The following is a 23,104-nucleotide window of genomic DNA, read 5'->3' on the forward strand; positions in this document are numbered from 1 at the left end:
AAAGGTCTTAGCTATTTAAAATCCTTCCTAATAGTGATATGTGTATGGGTCAATATTTAAACAATCATTGTCAGTCATTTTTCTTAAAGATTATTATTTTTTTTTTCCGGTACCAGGGATTGAACTCACGACCTCGCACTTGCCAGGCAGGCACTTATGTCGCTGAGCTAAATCCCCAGCCCTCTTAAAGATTATTGTTAACAACTTAAATCTTCTGTCTTTATCTTTTGGGAATAAAGATGTTTATTTTCTTAATTGACGAGGCTCTCTTAAAGAACAGTCCAATTGAAAATATAATCTCGGGGCTGGGGATTTAGCTCAGCGGCATAAGCGCCTGCCTTACAAGCAGGCAGTCGTGAGTTCGATCCCCGGTACTGATAAAAAGGAAAAAGACAAAAAAATAAAAATAAAAAAAAAGAAAAGAAAACCTCTTGGTTATTCTCGACATGCCATGTTATCTAAAAGTATGTGCTTTCTGATTTCTTTAAGAGTTCATAGGTTCACAGAAAAGTAAGGCTTTCTGCCATAACAAAGTTACTGTAATATCACACAGCAATATCTAACATCAGACCAGAAGAATCTTCATCATGGAGAATCAAAACAAGAATAAACCTCTCACAATCATTAAGCACACAGTGATCATTTTTAAAAAGTGGTAATTGTTCTCTGTAGTGATCTAGTGATTTTTCTGGGGTTCACATGAGGTCTACTAACTGGAAATCATGACTTTATTGCAGACTGCCCTTTTCAGTAAATTCTTCTTCCCATCCTTCAGCGAGCACTTATTTCCACTTTTATGGTAGCTTCATCAGCAATTTTCTGTTAGGCGATACTTGCAATAAGGGAAGAAAGAACTAGTTTGAAGATTATCACTGCAAACATATACTAATAAATAAAGTTTTAGTAATTTGTATAAATATATGTATATATATATATGAACTAACTCGTACAAATTCATCTCACTTTATGCTATAAATCCACACTATAAAATCAGTAAAATGTGCCCTGAACAAAGGTATCTTGTTATTTTCAAAGATTATTTCTTTGGGCAAGTGAGTGTCTGAGTTACTTTCTTATCACTGAGACAGACTATCCAACATCCACAACTCTAAGGGGGAAAGTTTATTTTGGCTCAGTTTGCAGAGGAATCAGTCCATAGTTGGTTGACTCCAAGGCAGGGCAGAATGGCAGAGAGATATGGCCGAGAAGGATTGCTCCTGGAGTGGCAGCAGGGAAGCAGAGGGCGAGGAGGAGGGAGCGAGGCATGCACACCCTGCTGTGGCACACTCCAGCTTCCCCCCAGCACACTTCAGCCCCCAGCATCACATTCAGCTATAAATGCATCAGTGGACTAATCCATTAACCAGCCACTACCAAGCCCTACCTAGGAAGGTATGAGGCTTTGGGGGAATATCCAGGTATAATCCACAACAGTGAAGAATTTATAATGTGCCTTAATCCTTTTAAATTGACACTTTCATGTGTTGAGAGTATTTTTGAATTTTTATGTATACCAGCAGGAGCACAGTGGTACATAATAGATTACAGAGCAAAAAATTTAAGAATTAAACCATCTTGAATAAAGATTTCAGCTCCTCAGATTAGTAGCTGTCTTGGTAACTTTTCTCTCATTGCTAAGAGAAAACACTTGATGCCCAAAATGAAAGAAGGAAAGGTTTATTTAGCTTACAGTTTTGGAGGTTTCAGTCTATAGTCAGCTGGCTCCAAGGCAGGGTGGTATGGTTGAGGGGCAGCGGTTCATGGCAGCCACAAGTGACAAAAGCAGAGAGAGAGAGAGAGAGAGAGAGAGAGAGAGAGAGAGAGAAGCAGAGAAGCTCACCTCTTTTTCTCCCTTGTATTGTATGCTCTGGGTGGCTATAGCACTCACACCACCAATCTCAGTGCTAGATAGAAAGTCAATCACAAATGGTAGATTCAACGGCCTCCATAACTATATGAGGCTTTTGGGGGTGGGGGGCACCTGGACACAAACCATAATGTTAACAATGCAACCTTCAAGAAAGGTTACCTGTTATTACCTACATAGTTGTCATGAGGATTAAGTTAAACTGCAAATTGTACGCATAAGGATACCCTACATTATCTTTGGTATATATTAGGTGCTCAACAATGCTAGTAGCTCTTTCCTGTCATCTGTTTAGCATAATGTGACCCATGATGCACCAATCATCTGGAGTGTGTTTGTCAGAGGGCACATATTAACCATTTTAGATAACAAGGAAATTATGCCATCCAGCATCGCTAGCATTATGAATATCATGTGCTAAAATAATGCATATAATGATATTTTGTGAAACTTATTGCAACTCGCCTTTTAGGAACACAGCATTTCCAATTTGGATATGAAAATAGTTGCTTTGTGTTTTGAGAAACTAGGGACTCAAAATGTAACTGTGAATTCAGGGACAACTTTGGACAATGTAGGGGATACCAAGCAAGAAGCTGCGATACATTCATGTTGCTTATTTCCTACCTCTCTCAGAATTCTCACTTCTATTCAGCCACATTACTTCCTACCTAGACTTCTTGGAGTTGGTCTTCCTGCTACCACCTTGCAGTCCATCATCGTAATATCCCCAAGATATTTTTTTTAAAAATATAAGCCTTACTCTATGCTTCTTCTGGTTCTTATTCTCTATAAGTTGGAGTCCAAGACCTTCAGTGTGTTATGCAAGGTTGTGTGTTAATTAGATATTGCCAGTCAGGGCAGTTTCATCTGTTACACTCCAGCCTGTCTTCTAGTTGTATGCAACAGTTAACTATTATTCCCAATCAAGTATGTAGATGCTAGCCTCTGTACATCTGCATGTACTGTTTCCTCTTCCAGGGATGCCCCAGCACCACTGCCTCCATCTACTGTGCTGAACTAATTTGATCTCATCTTTAAGATAGTAATATTTTTTATGCAAGGTTTCTTGCACTTACCATAAGGACCTATACTATAACATACCATACATATACCATAAGTATATGTTCTTATTCCCTCTCAAAAAGAATATAAGACTTTTATATACAGAATTGCCATTGTTGTGTAATAGAGCTGTCTCATATAAACTATACTTTTCTTAGCTCCAAAAGTATCTCTGTGCTCTCAGCATCTAGCACAGCCTTAGTTCTGAAAAGTTATTAGTTTGTGCATTATGGACAAAATTGTTACTGCTTTGTTCAAGTTAAAAACTTTGTGTCAGTCTTTGGTTAGAATAGGCATCACAGCAAGTAATCATGAACACCTGTGTCAGAAGTTCTTGGTGGCATGGGAAATGGATTGGGAGCCTAATACTCCTGCCTTAATGTTAGATCCATTTCTCTGTGCAGCAATAAGATAAGGACGGACCATTCACAGATGTGTTAACTTCAGAGGATTAGAGGCAGTGTCCCTCTTTGAAGAGGCAGAAATATGTGCTATGTATATGTACCAGTTTTATAATCTGGATCTGAGTATCATGCATCACAAAGATACACCAATAAAGAATAAATGATGTCCCCAGAAAGCTTCAGGAACATGACAAGGAAGCCCAAAGACAGAGATGGATCCAGAGCTTACTATGGGATCCAGTATTCACCCATCTGCCTTTTCCACTAAGAAAGATGGGCTTATTTCTTTTTTTAAAAAAATAAACTGTCTGCATGCCAGTTCCTGCTAGGTTGCTCAGAATGCAGAAATAGTTTTCACCTGGTGAGCTGTGTCGTCACCTAAAGGCATTCTCCTGCTTTGCTTAGATGCTACTCCTTGGACAAAAATAGCTTAGTGGTTGCAAGTAGACTTGGACTTTGCTCCCTCCTATTTATCCCATCGGCACGTTCTCCTGCAATGACCTTGTACTTTCCTCTCATTCTCCTTCTCTGCCTCAAAAAGAAAGGAACATCAATATGACATGTGGATGGATGCCAACATCAGCGAGTGCGTATATTAAGGTTTTAAATCAGTTATTGTTCTAGTCCACACCCTGAGGGTGAGAAAGAAAGAACGTCCAGGACTAACAAACCTGATTGTTCTGGCCAAGTTGCCGTTAGATTCATGCTGGCATTGCCGGGCTCTCCTTCTTTCTTTAATATTACAAGTTTATGTAAAAAAAAATTAATGGCTCATGTGACAGTTTTTAACATTACATTCATTTTCTCCAATAGATTTCTACTTCCAGGTCTCTTGAGAGCTTCCCAGAGGGTAGAAGCCTAGAGTTTTCTTAGTTAGTTAGACAGCTGTCAGTCTGGTAGTGAGTTCATTAGACCATGAATTATTCCTCCATTTATTACTTTCTGAGTAAAGGACAGATTCCAGCTTGGGAATATGAGTACTTCACAACTTGGCATTCTTAGATTGAGAAAAAGACGTAATCGTAACAGTTAAGAAACCAAATTACAACTGTACAGGACAGAAAATTTTAACTTCACAACTGCTCCGAGTTGGACCTGTGTGAGTATGCTGATTACTACTGCTCTAACTGAAATTCCTATAAAGTGTGGTGAATGTTTTTTCTAGGCAAGTACTGGAAGTCGGTCAGGATGGTGGCTGTGCCAAGGGGCTGTGCTCTGCCTGGTGCTCAGTTGCAAGAGGAGACAGAGACCGTTTCAGCGCTGGCCTCCCTCACCGTGGATGTGGAACAGCCCTTTGCTCAGGAAGACATCAGGTACGAATCCAGCGTTGGGAATCACGTGGGCCGCCATGTCCATGCTCACCTCTGGTGTGCATGAACCCTCCGCTTGGTTTTCCTTCACCTGCTTCCTCTGTTTCCTCCACCTGTTTTTTTCCAAAGCCAGCGATGCCACAACTATGTTTCAGGATATGGTGAATTCAGCTGTTTCATACTTCATGGGAAATGCAGAGCTGGTGAATGTGTTTTCACAGGGAACCAGAGGGGATGAGATAGATGGTGAGGAAAGTTACTCCTTGCTGCCTAATTTAGGGCAGATCATTGTGGACAGATTGCGTGTAAGCTTAACTTCTTTCCCTAATCATCTTTATTTTTCTGGATGTTCTCTTGCTTCCTTCTATCTTTTTGAGATTCCTGATAGAACAAAGGGAAAAGGAAGCAGAAGCTGGAGGTAATTCTATGCATCCCCATGTGATTGTCCTTGAGGTCCAAAGGACTAGATAAAGATAGAGGTTGTCTGCGAAGGAAAGGAGTATGAGTGAAGGATGGATTAGACTTGAGACATTATTTCACATTAAAAAAATAAAGTGGCTCAGTTCATCTTCATATGATCATAGCTTGCTGAGAAAAAAAGTGAAGTTAAGCTAAGATGGAGTTGGCTTGTTCTTTTGTTAAAGAATCTTTTCGTCAAGGAATCTGCATATTCATGTTGGTCCCCTGGGTCTATGGGCAATGCTATGCTGAAGATTTCTTTAAAGTCTGCGGTGAGCAGAGCCACCACAGAAATACATTAGCACTGATGCTTTCTATGGCTGCCTTCGAGGTCACATTTCCTCAGTGTAAAAGTGTATCAGGTAAGGCTTTGCTAAAGTTCTGCCAGCTTGCACTCTTAAATTGCTTCTGAGAAGGAAACTGGACTCGCTCCGTCAATAACATCACCATTAATTACACAGATCCTGCTACTACTGCATAGGTTGGCAATTTCCCAAGAATGCACAGATCTGAGCAGTCTAGCTTTCTCAGTCTTACTGGATACTAAGAGTCTAATGGATTTAACATCTTGTTTGACTAAGAGCAGGAGATATACTGAATAAGAGAGTTTTGTTTTTATGCAGTTATTTTTCTCTTACCAGAACCGTTGAAGAAGAGAGTATCAGTAGGAAAAAATTATATATTACTGAGTTAGAAGGCATCTTAGGATATTTGGGAGCAAAAGAGAAAGCGTATTTTACATTTTCGATAATATGAACTGACCCCCCACTGTTCTCTGCTAAGAACTGAACCAAGTTCATAATCCAGAGGTGTTGCAATTATTCCCAAGGCCAAAAACAGTTAGTTGTCTGTCATCTGAGGCCTATAAAACTGAGGAAACTAACATCTGTTACTGTTGGATATAAAAGAAGCATAGCTATTCTTTAGAATTCATTTACTATAGAAAAAAACAAGGCTAAATTCCAATTTGAGTGAAATGAATTGCAAGCAATTTTGCCCATAAAATTTCAGAGTTTAGAATAATTAACAGTAATAAATGATGTTATGAGTCCCAATAATATAACAATCTCAGATTTTTGGCAGGAATTGGCCTTTTAAGCATAGTTGTTTATCCTCAGGTAAGAAATGTTGCTTGGCTCCTGATAATCTACAGGAATTAACCCCCACTTCAGTCAGTAGTGATTTTTAAGCTTCATCTGATGGCAGAGAAAGATTGTGAATGTGAATATCCTAATATGCAGGAAAGTAGAGTTGAACTTTGTTGCCTGACTTCAGATTAATTTATTAGTCATACACAGATTATACCTATCATGATTGATTGATTTGTCTTATGGAAAAAAAAACAGTTTTGCTTGAAATATTTTCTATGCTTTTGCACTCTTGTCTTCAACAGAAAAAAAAAAAAAGTAAACTTCTTCCAGAATTGGCTCTAGCATTTCAGTTGAATCTTGCAATGGAAACAGAGAGACAGACAGACAGATAGACAGACACTTTAAGGACATCAGAGCACTTCCTCTTGGGGGAGGGAAGGATGCTACCCGGATTTTTTTTCCCTATTCAGTTGGGAACGATGACTTTCAAAACAAGATAAAGAGATGGAAATGTTTCTGGGCCTTTGTTATGAATGCAATCTTATGAGCACACAGGAAATAGAAAAATTACAAAAATCAGAGAGCTAGATGGCTGAAAAAGAGCGAAGGCAAGATTCTTTTTATAGGAAATTCTTGCCAGTTATTTTGGAGGATACATTGGTGTTGGAGTGAGATGACTCATTTCGTACTCAGATTTTGGGTAAAGCAGCTTTTTTCCTGGCCAACTCATATCTGACTCATTTACCACTGGTGCATAAGGGATAAAATGCTCCTGGCGAAGAACCATTGTAAGTATTTTCTGTTCATTTTTCTTGGATGGGGGGGCACCCAGTGCGAAAATATCATTTTGTTTTTATAACTACATTGATGGGCCCTAAAGAAAGAATTACTAGGGAAAAGCTTATATGTGAGAATTCATTTTGGGATCATTAATTGATACATAATTTTCAAATTTTAAAGAAATCAAGTGAGAAAGAAATGAATGATGGGTCAACAAAAAACAATAACAGACCCTCTGTGGGCCCAGTTTACATGCTTAAGAAAGATTAAATGAATCTACCTGGCTATATATTTAAGGTGGTATAGAAGCAACAAGTGTGATGTCAGGATTTTTTTCTTTTTTTTGCTTGTTTGCTAGGAAAATATACCGTTGACAGATCTGCTTCTGCGTTTGTTAGATGTCTGTTGCAAAATGCTTGTACTTTGGAAAGGTCATAAGGTTCTTAGATTTATTCTTGGATACGGGATCAGGCTCTGTTGAAGATCAAGAGGACGCTTTTTCTGGAAATCAAGACTTCAGAATGATCAATTTAAATTTTTAGACACTCGTCTACACTCTTGAGTTCCTGATTTTTTTTTTCTTTTTAACTCAAAGCAAAACAAAAGTTAAATTTTCAAATTCCAGTTTGATTGCAGTGTAAATCATGTTAGATTTTCTTAATGCAATCTGTTTTGGTTGTTTAATCATTTTACTTTTGGCAATTTTCCTCATGAGAGATGGTTTCAAGTCATTGTATAATATAGGAGCAGGAGGAAACATGTTTCCAAGTCTTGCTATTTTGTCTTTTTGCAGTAACTTACCTTGTTTATGCATATAAATATCTAACAATAAACTGAAAATTCCTAAATATCATCAGCTTTAGCTTTGAATGGCCCATCAATAGCTTCATTTGATAACTCCACTTAAAAATGTGACTATATAGAAAAGCAGAGCATTATCAGATACACATTGATATTTAATGTATTTAGAAACTTTACTTTGCTAAAATATCTGATTCATTGGTATGATGTCTCTAATTGAAGCCTTCTAAAAATGAACAAATTATGCAAGTTTCTGATTTTTCTCTATAATATCATGCTTTTGAATGCTTGCTTATCTAAGCAGGCAAACATTCCAAAGTAAATTTTATTTTTAATTTGCTCCCAGTGTCAACAAAGCCTTAGTTAAAACGTGGGTTGAGATCTGCAAACTCCTTTTGAAAGGAAGAACAATATATCCCTGCTTATCTTTTCTTTCCTTCTCTTCCTAGAACCATCATTTTATCTGTGTTTTCGGTGTCTATTATGGTCTTGGGGCTTGCGTGACGTCTGACTATATTAGAGAACAAATTCGATGCCTCATTATGTATTTTAAGGTTCAGTTCTGCATTCTTTATGAAGGAGCAAAAATTTGTAAAAAGGAAACCAAATGAAAGAGAACCGTGTGTATGTCAAATGTGGTTCGTGAGGACTTTACTTCCATCTCCTCTGCACTTCTGCTTCTGCACCCTTCCTCCCACTCCGGACGAGGAAGAGAGCTTGAACCTACATTTATCATGCCCAGGTTTTCTGCACCTAATAATTCGGTGCTTAAGGGCAGGTTATTATCTCTCTGAATTTTATGATCCTTATATGTAAAATAAGGTGAATATTTCATAGGGTTATGAGGATCAAATGAATTCATGCTTTTTAAGAATTTAACACTTGGGGCTGGAGGTTTAGCTCAGCGGCATAAGCACCTGCCTTGAAAGCAGGCAGTCGTGAGTTCGATCCCCGGTACCGATAAAAAGGAAAAAGACAAAAAAAAAAAAGAAAAAAAAAAAAAAAAAAAAAAAAAAAAAAGAATTTAACACTTGACACTTAGGAAGTATTTGGTACAGGTTTGTCACTTTTTTTTTTCTTCAATTTTTTCTATTTTTTCTTCCCTAATATGTTGTTCCTGCCAGTGAGCGTATAGAGGCAGTAGCTGGACATCTGTACGATTAACTGCTTTTGGTTAAGTCAACAATATAGTCATTAAAACAAGAGAGCAACAGATAATTACTAAGAAGTAAACTGATTTAATTAACTAATCTATGGTTAACTGACCTATAGAGACAGAAAGAGAGAGAGAGAAAGAGAGAGAGAGAGAGAGAGAGAGAGACAGAGAGACAGAGAGACAGAGAGACGGAGAGAGACAGAGACAGAGACAGAGATAGAGAGACAGAGAGAGACAGAGACAGAGAGAGGATGGAGGAGGAAATGGCAATGGAAAAAGAGAAAGAGGAGGAAGAAGAGGAAAAGAAAGAAAGACACACCAAGAAAGAGATAGACAGACAGATAAGATAGAGAGAGACAGAGACAGAAGGATCCAGAGATGAGAACACACCCTTCCAAGTCACACTAAGCTTTACCTGTATCGTTCTATTTATGTATATCTTCTAAAGAATAAATGCTATTAATATTTTTAAATGATTTTTCAGAATATGTGATTGACATACTACAAATTGACTACGCTCATTTTCAAGTATGTTTGTTAACGAGAACCCGAGGTATTTCACATCACAAAGATGATTTGGCTGAGGAAACATGGAGGGGTGTATATCAAAATATCTGTTTGAATGAAGAAAGGAATTGCATACAGGGCATAGATAAGTATGGACTGGTGCTGCTAGCCTAAAAACTTATCCTCCAACATGAAGACTCAGGAGGAAGAACACAGGAGAACGTCAACCTCATTCATTCTTTAAATACTTCCTGATTATTTCTATGTGCCAGAAAAAGTCCTGGGAGTCAAGATCACAAAGTTGTCTTCAAAGCATTCACTTACTTGAAAAATATATTAGTTTTTTACTGCTGCCTTGAAAAAAATTACTGAAATTTAAAATTAAAACAATGTAAAGGTTTTGTAGGTCAGAAGTCCGACACAGGCCTCACTGGGCTAAAATCAAGGTATTGGCAAGACTGCATTCCTCTCCAGAGGCCCGTGGGAAAATTCTCTTCCAGCCTCTAGCAGCCACCTGCGTTGCTTTCCTCCGGGTTTCAAAGCCAGTGGCTTCGTTCTCTCTGACATGTTTTCAGGCATCACACCTCTCTCTTAATGCAGATGAGAAAGGGCTCATATGATTAGATTGGAAACATTGGGAAAATTTAGTATAATTTTCTCACTTCAAGGTCTGTAACCTTAATCACATCTACAGAGTTGGCTTTGTCATGCAAGACAACTTACTCCTAAGTTCCAGTTCACAGGGACATCACTAAGGGCTTTGTTCCTACAATAGAATCAAGTATAAAATATCAGGTATAATAGGTGGCAGGTTTTTCAGTAAGATAGTGCAGAATAAATGAAAACATAAGCCAAAGACTGGGAAACAAATCACAGAGACACGAATCACAGGATCAGGATGGAAGACTATGTAGGACCTAGTAAATAAGATTATCAAGAAATCAACCAATAGCAAATGCTGGAGGGGCTGTGAGGAACAAGCAGTACTTCTCCCCTGCAGCCTGGTGCAACCACTGTGGAAATCAGTTTGGAGATTCCTCAAAAAACTAGGATTGGAAATCTCATTTGACCCAGCCATTCCCCTTCTGGGTATATTCCCAGGAGAATTACAAAATATACCACAGTGACGATATGTGCACCCATGTTTATACCAGCACAATTTGTAATAGCTGAACCTTGGAAACAGCCAAAATACCCATCAACCAAGAAATAAATAAAAAAAGATGTGATATTTTTATTCAGTAGAGTACTACTCAGCCATAAAGAAGGATAAACTTGAGATTTTATAAGTAAATGGATATATCTCGTGTTCATACTCATAAGTGAAATAAACATCATATTGTCTCCCTGGTATGAGAAGCTTAAAGAAAAAATATATATAATAGCTATACTACTAATGTCTCTTAGTTCATTGAAAAGTTCGTGTTAATATTATTTGGACAGTTAAATGCAGATAACTTGTACTCTGAGTAACTAATTTAAAGATAACAATACCCAATATATATAACCATAGTTAAATTTTTAAAAAGAAATAAAATAGAATGAAGACAAGATAGAGACAAAAATGTCAGCATTCTTTTCAAGATTTTTTTCCTGTCTCTATTGCTAACACTCCAAACTGCCTTCATTTCTCATCCACACACTTCTGTCTCTTTTCTAATCCATTTTCTACATAGTCATCAGAAAGCTCTTCAAAACAAAACAAAACAACTGGAAAGCAAATTGAACCACATCTCTGCTGGAAACCCTTCAATTTATTATTTCCCTTCATCTAAAGATCGTCATCCTTTACAAGACGCGTAAGCTCTCTCTGAGTATACTCTCACCTCTGGTTCATGTCTTACATCTAGTATTTCTTCTCTTTGATTTTTGATCTGGGTTTGAGCAGTAATGCCTTGTTTAGTTCATTAACTGAAACTTTCCTTATAGTAATGTGCACAGATCCAAAGATTCTTACCAATGCCACCTGGGACAAGTTGGGGAACATTTTAAAAAACACTTTGGGAGGCTTATTTGTACCTCTTCCCAGCCAGTGCCACTCCCTCCAAAAAATCAGCTGTTAACACAGCCTTCAACTTGCCTGTTCTTTAATTTTATCTCAGTAGAATTATGCAGCGCCTACTGTTTGTTTGTTTTTGATTGTTTGTTTGAGACAGAGTCTCACTATGTAGTTCAGGTTGGTCCCGGGCTCACCATGTAGCCAAGGCTGGTTTTGAACTCATGGCAGTTCTCCTGCCTCAGTGTACAAAGTGTTTGGGTTATAGGGCATGCCCCAACACACCTGCCATATACACTGGTTTTTAACCTGGCTTCTCTCATGCTTCTAAGCATAGTATTTTTAACATCTATCCAGGCCATTGGCAATTGCTAGTCTGTTCATTTGTATTATTGTTTATTATGCCAGTGTCTTAGAGTATCCTAGTATTTTATCTGCTCATCTGTGGATGAGTGTTGACTTATCTCCAACTTGAGGTTATTATGAATGAAAGTTCTATGATACTTTTATTATTGTGATGTAGAAAACATAAATCTTGCCAACTGGGCCATCTTACGTGTGTGGCAATGTTCCCTATGTATACATGGCTGTGCAAGAGAGGTCTCCTGTGCTCCATTTGCCAAACTGAAACTCTACAGCCATTGAACAGCCACTCTTTTCCTTTACCTCCCCACCTTCCCCTCACAGCTTGTGTCTGATTTTCTGCTTGCAGGGTGGACTACTTTAGGTACTCTATATAAGTGGAAACATGCAACAGTCATCTTTTTGTAACTAACTTAGCACAATGTCCCAAAATTCATCCCTGTGGTAATATAAGATATGCTGCTTTAAACAATGGAATATAGTCCAGTATAAGTCTATGCCACATTTTTTCTATCCATTCATCTTTCTGTGAATATTTAGGTCACTTATTTGCTCCTGGTTATCTTGAATAGAACTGTGTTATTCATGAATATACAAATATGTCATCAAGATTATATATATATATATATATATATATATACACATACAGTCTGCTGAAAAAAATGTATACACACTTCAGGAAAAGGAAAACTTGTATAAATATTTTAATACTAAATTTATTGAGACATCATGATTAATACAAGTTACCTTTGACCTCTGTAATTACAAAAGGTGCTCCAAGTGGTGGCCATGAGCTTCCAGACCTTTATCAGTATGGTGAACTGCTGCTTGGGTAACCTTGGTCATTGAGACTGCTGCATGTGCATTTTCAATTTTTTGTCTAATAGCTGATAGTTTGGTGAGTTTTCTGCAATATTATGACATCTTCTAGGGTTCCCCATACAAGGGTAACATTATCCGTTGAAGAAACATCATACTATTTTTCTTTTCCTGGAGTATATACACATTTTTGACCCTTCATAAACTCACACCCACACCAGGCTTTCTTTATTGACACACACTTTCCCTCTCTTGGAACACTAACCTTGGGCGCTTTCTCCTCCCATCAACCCTAACTGACCTCACCGTTCTCTTCCACTTACGCGTCAGATCTTAGATCAAATATCATGTCTTCTTAGAATATGCTCACTGGCCATCATCTCACAAACTAGAAAAGGTTCCTGTTGTAGTCAGGGGTTGTATACAGAGAACAATTAGGACCAGGACATGGAATTTATAGTATTATTTTTATAATGGTCACCGGGAGTTAACACAGGAAAATGCAGGAAATCTATCCGCAACACCAAAGACATAGATTATTTAGTCAAGGGCCTAAATCCCACAGCAATGTCCCACATGAGTCCAGATAAAAACCTAGAGCTCAGGACAATGCCTCCCACGAGTCCAACTGGAGGTCCAGAGCCCACAAGAAGGACTCACGCCAGTCTTTTTTATGGATCTGTGCCAGGAAGACCCAAGGGTCAGTGGTGAAAGCCAGAAGTCCATGCCAGCAGGATGAAGGAGCTGTGCTAGTGGGATGAGGGTCCTATACTGGAGTCGAGAAGTCACACTCACAAAAAAGACCAGGGCTGTCCTGAAAGGCACCACAGCCATCCTAAGGAACACGGAGGCCCGAGCTCCTCCGACGACAAGCACAGTCGGGTACATGCCAGGAAGCAGTGTGACGAATTCATCCTGGAGACCAAGCAGCACACATCTTCCCCTCCAGAGCCAGGAAGCAACGCTTGATGTGAGGACCAGAACTTGTCCAGGAGAACCAACAGCTCAAACAGCAACATGTAGGAGAACCTACCAATGCTACAACACCTTAACGCCTCAACCCTCAACGCCTCCCTCCTTCTCTACCTATTTATCCTGGCAACTTTCCTCAGGTGGAGCATCTTCGCTCCATGCCATGCTGATGTAATCCAGCTGATGTTAAACTGACCACCAGTTCTTAATCCATAACAGTTCCCCTTCTCAGTTTATACCTTCTCAGAGCTCTTCTGTACTTCTGTATTATTACATGCAACATAAGTGAAAATTAAATGTGGCATTATGCATAATTGATTAACTTATTTAGCCCAGCGCTTCGGGTTCCATTAGTATATAATCAGCGTAACCTTCAGGAAAGAACAAGGACCCAGGGCAGTAAGGGACCCCAAAGGTGAGTAGGCGGCCTAGGGAGGAAGACACGGGAGTGGCAAGACTAGGAGGAATTTAAGTGTTGCCATAGGAGTGCGGGTTGCATCCTGTTTCCAACAATAAGCTGTCAAAGCCGGACAGCGTAGGTCTATGTTTCTAAAACACACTGATAGGGTAGAGGGGCCAGCGTGCTACTAGTGAAATAGCCAAGAAAACCTTACAGTGGTGATGAGGAAGCCAAGCAGTGCTACTAGAAGAAATCTAAAATATCCGTAGAACAATAATATAGCAGGTAAGTTTCTAAAGAGTAAAGTATAGTTGGCAATTCAAAAAGAGAAGAGAAAGAAGTGGGCTTGGGCTGGAGCTACATTTTACTGGTAGAGTGCTTTTCCTAGCATGTGTGAGGTTCTGGGTTTGATGGATAACACTGTGGGTGGGGGGGAACATAGTAGCTGGATGGTGATAGCATTAACTAAAAAAGAAAAGGGAAGAATCAGTTTAAGATTAATGCATATTATAGAATTAAGAGGTAAACATAGAGAAAATAGATTAATAAGGCAAGCTAGACTGAGTAATAAGTACTACCAGAAAATATATCGGAACCCTCAATAAAAACTTGTAGCCAGTTGTATGGTGTTGGGTTCTATGTGTGTGTGAGCATATGTGTGTACTGGCTTTCTATCTTGCTTTGTATTCCTGTACATCTTTGTGATATGAACCCTCACATATACATATTTCAAAATTGCACATTCAGGTGTGGAGTGGTAATTTAAACAGAACATTTCTGAAACTTTTATGCTTTGTTAAAATTCTTGCTTCATTCTTAATTTAAATCATTTCTGAAGAGTTATAAAAAGTCATTCCAACATATGCCATAAACATTTCAAGAAGTATGAAATGTCTACTGTGTATATGAAATAGTTGGGAAGGAAAACAAAAATAAATGAAAGTAGAAATGAGAGAGAACATAAAGTATAATTCATAGCATACATAGTGACAAAACAATGCAATAAAAATGAGTACAAAAATCTTAGAGAAAAATGAAAAAGCACAAAAATGACAAGGTTACATATGGCATATTTATGAGTCATTTGATTCTCTTTCATTGTGAGTTGTATGGTTTGCTGAAAGACAGAGATGCCCGTCTTCCTTAAAGAAATGCACATGGAAGCAGCAAGAAAATGTTGCTTTGCATGTATCAGATGGTAAACATTGGAATAGCATAAAGGTCAGTGTAGGACACAGGTCCAATGAAGGCAGACATTTTTGTCTATTTTGTTCACTGATGTGTTCCTCGGACATAAACCTGGACCAGAAAAAATAGTGCCCATCTGAAGAGTCAATGAAAGATTAATAAACTCGATAGTGCTTGCAGTAGAGAAGTGGGCTTTGGAGTCCTCCCAGACATGGGTAGGTAAGTTATAGCAGCCCTGTAGGGGAATAATTTAGCACAATTAGTGTATATAAAACAAATGATATAGCAATTCTGAATATATACCAAAGACACTGTCATCTGCAGTCGTCGAAGGACAGGTACTAGGAAGTTTACTACAGCTTTATTCATAATAGATGGATAGTGTTAGAGTCGGGCCTTGTGTTCATAATTAAGGGAACACATAATTAAAATGTAGTGAATGCATACCACTGTTATGCCATGTAGCAGTTAATAGCTATGGACTAGAGAAGCATGACCACCTGGGTAGATTTAGTAAACATAACACTGCGTGACTGAATTGAAAAACCAAAATGACACCTTTGTGTATCAAAGTAAAGTTTACATGAACTAAAAATATATGCTCACAAATCAATAATACCTATCTGTAAATATCATGAATAATGTATACAACAAGTATCAGACTAGTTACCTTGAAGAAGAAGAAGAAGAAGAAGAAGAAGAAGAGAAATTAAGCAACTAAAAGTATAGAAAATGTCTTAAGTAAAAATATTAGTATAAGTTAACAAATATTTTTAAAAATCACAGAATATCAAATTCCAATTAAAGGGGAAATGTGAGAGTTTCATTTATCTTTGATGTATCTATTTTATGATTGGCTGTCAATGTACTGTCTCCACCTCCCTGCTTTCTGGTAAACTCAACAATGTAAAGATTGTATGTGTTCTTACCCGTCCTTTCCCATGACTGAGTTTTCCTGAATCGGGGACCTGGGCATTAAGTCCATTTCTGAGTGAAGTGAGAGCACCCAAATTTCTAGAGCATTGCTTTCCCCATTCTTCCAAAGCAAATATTAAAGGGACTACCTCACTTTCTAAATGTTTATTTAATAATGTGCAAATGTAGTTGCCTAAAGTTTAAATAAAGATAGTACTCCTTCCCCTGAGAGCTGTGAATAATAAATGGGAGATACTATAAATTGTAATGGTAGATATAAGTAAGGCAACTATTTTATACTTATTTAACACTTCACAGTTCCTATAACATGCTCTCTTATATTAATCTGTTTGATTTCCTAAGAGTAAGTCGGGGATTAGTACTTCCATCTTGAAAACAAAATCAAGAATTTAAGAGACACTGACTTACTCAGAGTTAGATTTGAGAAAGTGACAGAGCAAATACTTGAACATAAGACATCTATCTTGAAATTCAGGGTATTTTCCGATTTCCTGTGTCCTAAAAGATCTATATTGCAAGACATAGAATTGGTCTGTTACGTGTGTGAGTATATGCATTCAATAGAAAATGGACAGCTTGTAAGTGGATTTTTTTTAATTAGGAAAATGTTTTCAAGAGAGGACAGGAACAAAACATATCTGATAAAAAGTCTCCATGTTTCAGTGGAAGAGGCCATTTCACTGGTGAGGGCTTCTAGTGTAGTTGTCCCCAACGCTCTCAAAGCCCAGGATGAATCTGTAGGTAACGTGCCAACCTTTCACCAGGCAGGTGTCGCTTCTATCTGTGAATCCTGGAATAGTTCCCATGCCCCAGGAATTCCCAGTGTATCTGGATTCCACACACACTATGTCTTAGCTGTGGGGGAAGGATGATCTGCTGTGACTTTAGGTTGGAAACAGGACAATTCAGTGGCTATTAGAACACTCAACTTGAGTGTTCTGTAGCTTTTACCCACATAGTCTCAGATGTAAATAAATTTGCATATTTACATGTAAATTAGTTTTGAAATTTAATGTTTTTTCTAAATTTGAATTTTTTACTAGCATGCTAATCTGTTTAGATAAAAAAGATTTTACATATAACTCCTAGCTAGCTTTTATCTTATGTTCCAAACCTAAACATTTTCTCACAACCTCTGTATCCTAAAAATTCTTAGATGGGGTACAACTTCTTAAGAAATAATCTTTCTTTCTATCATTTTTTTTATTCTTAGTATTCACAGAGTCTTCTCAAACTTTCTCTTTTTGGCAATAATAAATAAGGAATACATGTTTATCATTCTTATTTTGTAAGGGTATATTTAAATCTTTTTATAACTATTCCATGGATAATCTTCTTTCAGTGTTTTAAATTTATTATAAATATGCTCATCTAAAATTGCAAGTACTTTACTTAAAGATGCATTAAAATGGGGAAATGTGGCTCTTTCTCATAAAACTAAAATAACATGGGTAACTAGTTCATTTATCTTCACAAACAGCTGTTTTTTTAAACATAACATTTTTCTCTACTATAAAAGTAATTTTTATAAGCACTAGCAAGTATGTAAACAATATGAAGAAGAAAATGAAAAATGCTTAGCTATGATTCCATCACCTAGAAAGAATCATCATGAAAATTTTGTGTTTCTTCTGATAGCATAAGCATGACATTGTATCTATAGCCATTGAATCTGATGTTTATGTGTATGATAGAGGAGAAAGGGATGACTCCAAAGTCTCAAATAACTAAAATCTGAAAGTGTTTGTTATTTACATATACCCTGGTTTTTGTTTGTTTGTGTTGTTTTTACCTTCAACTAATTCTGTTGGGAATGTCTTTTTCCTCATGGTTTACACCTGAAACCATGCTCTCCAGAAGTGTAATTACAACACCAGCAGTGGCAACATTTGCAAATCATGAAACTCAGACTCAAACCCCATTTTCCCAGCACCTCAAATACCAGTAATCCAACTTCTCTCGACAATCCAACTATTTCATGGACTTGGATTTCTGCTAAAATTTCTTCTTTTGACTAAATTAAAAATCATTCTAAAAGTTTGCCTTGAAACACCCTCAAAGTGTTACTAAATTAAGGCTAACTCTCAAGTATAAATTTTCAAGCAATTAGTTTTGGTTTTTCCTGAGTAGAACACCCCACAGATGATGCTGAATAAAAACTATTTACACACTATCATAGTGCATTTCTTACAAAAATGTTGGGTCTGTAGGAATGATTTGCTAAATCAAATTCAGAGTTTGATTTGAAATGCCTCCGGCAGGCCGCCAATCCAGTTATGAAAGAACAGGAGCAAAACGCAGAGCCCTCATGAGTATCCTCCAGAAGCTAGCTGGGTCGTTTGCTCTCATTAGTAAACTGGTTCCATAGGAAATCACTGCAATTGCTCTAAAATAAAATATCGCAGTTAATTTTTCAATAAATTATTGGACTGTACTAGACACAAAACATGTACGTTTCGGAATCTAGAGTTATAAAATATTCTGACATGTTTTAATATAAACAGGAACGTTTCCAATGATTGCTTGGTTCTAAAATGTTTTTCCACTTGACATTTGTTTATACTTCCTAGGAAAGAAACTCTATTTATGGATAACTGAATAACACAAATAAACATCAGAGAGAGCTGAAAAATCAGCTTTGATTATGCATGAAAATCTACAATGTAATTGTGTGCTCTTGTACCGTTTTCTGATTGCCTGTTTATTTTTACAGAACTGCTGGTGAGCCCATGGAAGAGGAGCCAGCCTTGTGAAGTGCCAAGTCTCCCCCGATATTTCCTGTGTGTGACATCATTGTGTATCCCCCACCCCAGCACCCTCAGACATGTCTTGTCTGCTGCCTGGGTGGTACAGATTCGATGGAACATAAACACTGGGCACAAAATTCTGAACAGCAGCTTCACTTGTTCTTTGGAAAGACTTGAAAGGGCATTAAAGATTCCTGAAACGTAACCGCTGTGATTCTAAAGTTACAGTAAACCACTATTGGAAGAAACTGCTTCCAGCGTGCTTTATTATGCTGAGTGACCCACTCCCAGGCACAGAGTACGAATTAGGAACACGAGGACAGCATTAGATACTGTTAATTTCAGAAGCTAAGACAGCCAGTGAAATTTTGGGCAAAACCCAAGACGCTCATTCCTAACATTCTGATCGGTTTTTATTGGGTAATTTTTTGTCAAATGGTCTTAAATTGTTTACAGGTTTTGCTTTCAGCTATGAACAGATAGCAGATTCAGGCAAATGGCAGAGGGGTTTTTGTTTGGTTTGGGTTGGGTTTTTTTGTCTTTGTTTTTAGCATATGGTTCAAGGTTCTGCTCTTGCTATTAAGAGTTCAAAATAGAGGACTGGGGTGAGGCTTTTTTCAGTGGATTAAACTATGTTGTGTCTCAAAGCCCAAAGACCAAAGGATCCTCACACACTCTAATTAATGGTGCACTATTTATGTCACCTTTTTTTTCTGAAAACTCACTCTGCTTCTCTAACATCCTCTCATGTTCTCAGCTGTTTGTAATTGCAATGGAGAATGAGGTCTTTCCCCTCCCCCACCTGTCTAGTCCTGTTGACAGTAGCTCTGAATACATGTACCATCGAGGCTTGCCGTGTCTTTGCTAAGCACATAACTTTTCAAAGGTGGTCTTAATTTGTTCCAAATCTATCAAGAACTTTTTCTCTCACCTTTTTCTGCCCTCCTATTCTTTTTATCTTCCATTCTTTCTTTTGTAGAAAAACTGAACATTACTCATAATGTCTCCTCTTTCACAGGAGCTTTGAGTATCTAATTCATTTTATTCACTTTCCAGGGTAACAGAGTTGCTTTATCCAATTGTGTTCTTTTAGCTGTGAAGCCACGGAGGCAAATGCAGCTTAAGCAATGCCACTGAGTTTATCTACATCTTTGAAGTGTGTTAACGCGGGTGCTGGTTATCTGAAGTCACTGTGAAGTGAGTTAACCTAGAGGCTGCCTTCACTTGAAAATAGACACAAAATAACCTTTGCACAGGTTACCTTAGTGGCAAAGGTTGAAAATTAAGGTCATTTGTTTCTGAGATTAAAAGCTGTTTAGTGAATATAAGCAAGTAATCTCCTACTTCTGAAAATTCCATTTCACTCTATAACTCAAGCACCTAGACACTAGGGTAGAATACCTCACATATTTAATATCTGACAATTCTTTTGAAAGAATTGATGTTTCTTTTTTATATATTTTTCCTAACTCAAAGGATATATTGAAGCCATAAGTGAAGATTGTCATGCTTTTATTCAGAAATCTGAAAGAAACCTTAATTAAAACAAGGTTTTAGGGAAGGTCCTGATATGAAAGATATGGAACAATATGGTTTTAGTTAGAGAGGACTCTAACCTGTAAATCAAAGATGAAAGATTTCACTCAAGTAGAATTATATAACTGCCTTTTGTTATACAATCAGACCATATTTTTCACGCATTGGGTTTTTTCAGGATTACCATTTTAATTTTAAAGACTTATTACATACACAAAAATGGCTCAATACTTGGTTTAATGTCTTAGAAATTTGAGACACCATTTGAAATAGGAAATCTGAAATGAAATGTTACTCAGTATTAGATAAAATTACTTTCATTGCATAAGGGTTAAGTCAATCTAGACTCACGATAGTAATGAATTTTTGTAAATTTCATCTTGATATTTTCAGAGACATTTATGTCAAATATATTTGTTAGCTCCTATTATTTTGCACTAATTACTTGAAGAAATTTACTTAAAGTGAAATAGTGGCTTCAAAAAAGACTCCCATTTAAAAATAAAAGAATTCATATTTCAATTAGAAACATCATTGTGAAATTTTAAACTCCACTTCATAATTTTAAACCCTTTACTAAAAAGGGTTTAAAAAGGTGATCCCAAATATTTTTAGATGTTGGATAAGAAAATGAAATAGTGTAGGATAAGCATAAGAACATACTGATGTTTCTTTCTGCAACCTACTCACCTACTAATGCTGAGCCACCAGTCTGATAAAGCCAAATTACTGAGACATTTTGTAGTAGTTTAAATGTAACAACATGACACATGGATGCATTAATCACATGGCCTTCCATGTGACATGATACGCGATTGGTTGTAGTTAGAAGCATCAAAATCCCCAGAGAGGCACATAAACAGTGGAGGGGATTAATCAGAGCCGAATGTAGTAGTAATAACAGATTACCAGTACTTTTAATTATACTGTTACAAAATGGAAGGTAGTCCTGAGAGACGGAATGGAGACATTTCAGAGTATCCACCCTTCTTTTCAAATTGGTCAGCACATTTTGAATAGGCAGTTTCAGCTGGTATAGTTTTCTTCACTTACATGCTGATTTTCATTGCTCATGGTGGTTTTCAATGAGTGACTGGAAAATCAGCTCTACAAAATTTTTCTATTAGGTATCTTATCGTAATCCATACTTCAAAGGATAAATAAATGGATTCTCTCATAGTTTTGTATTGAATACATGTAATGATTTTTGAGAACTCTACTAACAAATGATTAACTATGAGCTTAATGATGTTTTGTAATAGCTACAAAAAATAAATATACAGTATAGTTTGGAGTTTTAAATTAAACCAAAAAACAATTTTATTAAGTACTAAGCAAAATGGACATCTAGTAAACTAGAGGATATGCTGTCATTGCTTAGTCAGAAGAATATTTGAGGCGAATATTTAAATTATTGAACAAATTTACAACATGAATACTGGAGCTAGAAGTCCAGATATTTATAAAATAATAACTCAATAATCCCCAAATTCCCTTTAGCAATCATAGGAACAGAAATCTTGCCTTCAACTGTGAAGTACAACACTATATGCCACACTATTCACCTGGCCGGGGGGAAAATGTGACTCTTCCCACAAAGGCTCAGTAATTGCAGGACTGGTCTTTCCTAGTAGTTCAGTCCGATTTTATTTCTGGAGGTCAATCATAAAGCCTTGAGAATTTACTGGGTTCCTTTACAGACTCCATATGGAACTAAAATGGAATGATCACGCGGAGTCTCCCGGGGAAAATCCCTCTGCAGTCAGCATGTTTATGCTCATCTTTATCCCAGCATTCATGTTAGAACAATATAAACATTTTTTACTATTTATCTAGGAAATTTACTTTCAATTTGTCTCAATGAAGATAAGCGTTAAGACCTCACAGCCCCAAAAAGAACATAAGATTTTCTCTCTTAAAAGTGCATTTAAATCTGAAATAACAACTCTGGCATAGAGTTCAACATTATCATTTCTAGTGTTATCTGTTGCAAAATTCTTTTCCTGCTTCAGAAATGAAATCACTTCAATGCTGAGAAAATAAGAGAAAAGAAAGAAAAAAAGAAAGAAACAAGAAAGTAAGAGAAGACAACACACCTGTTAGACTATTTCTATAAGGGGGACATTTTCACCTGTAAAAGAAATGAAAACCAGATGATGCAGGCTAAGAAGTGAAGGCACTTCACTGTTGTCCTCAAAACTGATCATCTGCGTGGTCTTGATCGCTATCAAGTTTCTTGTGCTCCCCAAGAACACAATTATATTTTGGCCTCTAGCAACATTTTATACTACTTACTGCCTCTTAACAGAGGTATTATAAAGATTTCATCAGCGCCATCCCTAAAATACTTTGCAAGTGCCTGTATGCGGCTTACATTTCTGGCTATTTACATTGAAAATCATAGGCTTTGCCTCTTTAACACTAACAGCTTGCTTTTGCCCCAGCAAATGCTTCACACAGCAAAGCATGATTGTCATGCGGCTGGAGGTTGAAAATTTAAAAATAATATGGTATACACACAGGATTGTAGAACTTGGTTTCGTTGAACCAAACGCAGTTCCTTTAACCTGTGTCATTCCTGCCTGGTTTTCTGCCACCAGTGAGTCACATTAATATGCTGGAAATAGCTTTGTCAGGCGAACTTTTGATTATTGATCTGAGGCTGCTAAGGCCTTGATCTGAATGATAAGGTATTAGAATGCAAACA

At 37.3% G+C, this 23,104-nt stretch overlaps 1 protein-coding gene across 19 annotated transcripts in view; it reads left to right on the forward strand.

Moving 5' to 3' along the window:
* Positions 1-19,109, forward strand: part of Hdac9 (histone deacetylase 9) — an 849,535-nt gene extending 830,426 nt beyond the window's left edge. For all 19 annotated transcript variants that reach the window (XM_063233991.1, XM_063234068.1, XM_063234058.1 and 16 more), the window contains 2 exons: positions 4,502-4,649; positions 18,828-19,109. In XM_063233991.1, the coding sequence (XP_063090061.1) occupies positions 4,502-4,649; positions 18,828-18,867 (188 nt within the window). In that variant the 3' untranslated portion in view covers positions 18,868-19,109. The remainder of the gene's footprint in view (positions 1-4,501; positions 4,650-18,827) is intronic.
* Positions 19,110-23,104: the final 3,995 nt, after the last annotated feature.

This window comes from Cavia porcellus, unplaced genomic scaffold (genome assembly GCF_034190915.1).
Source record: "Cavia porcellus strain 051 isolate PalLab524CR breed Dunkin Hartley unplaced genomic scaffold, mCavPor4.1 scaffold_2, whole genome shotgun sequence".
NCBI classification, from domain to species: Eukaryota; Metazoa; Chordata; class Mammalia; order Rodentia; family Caviidae; genus Cavia; species Cavia porcellus.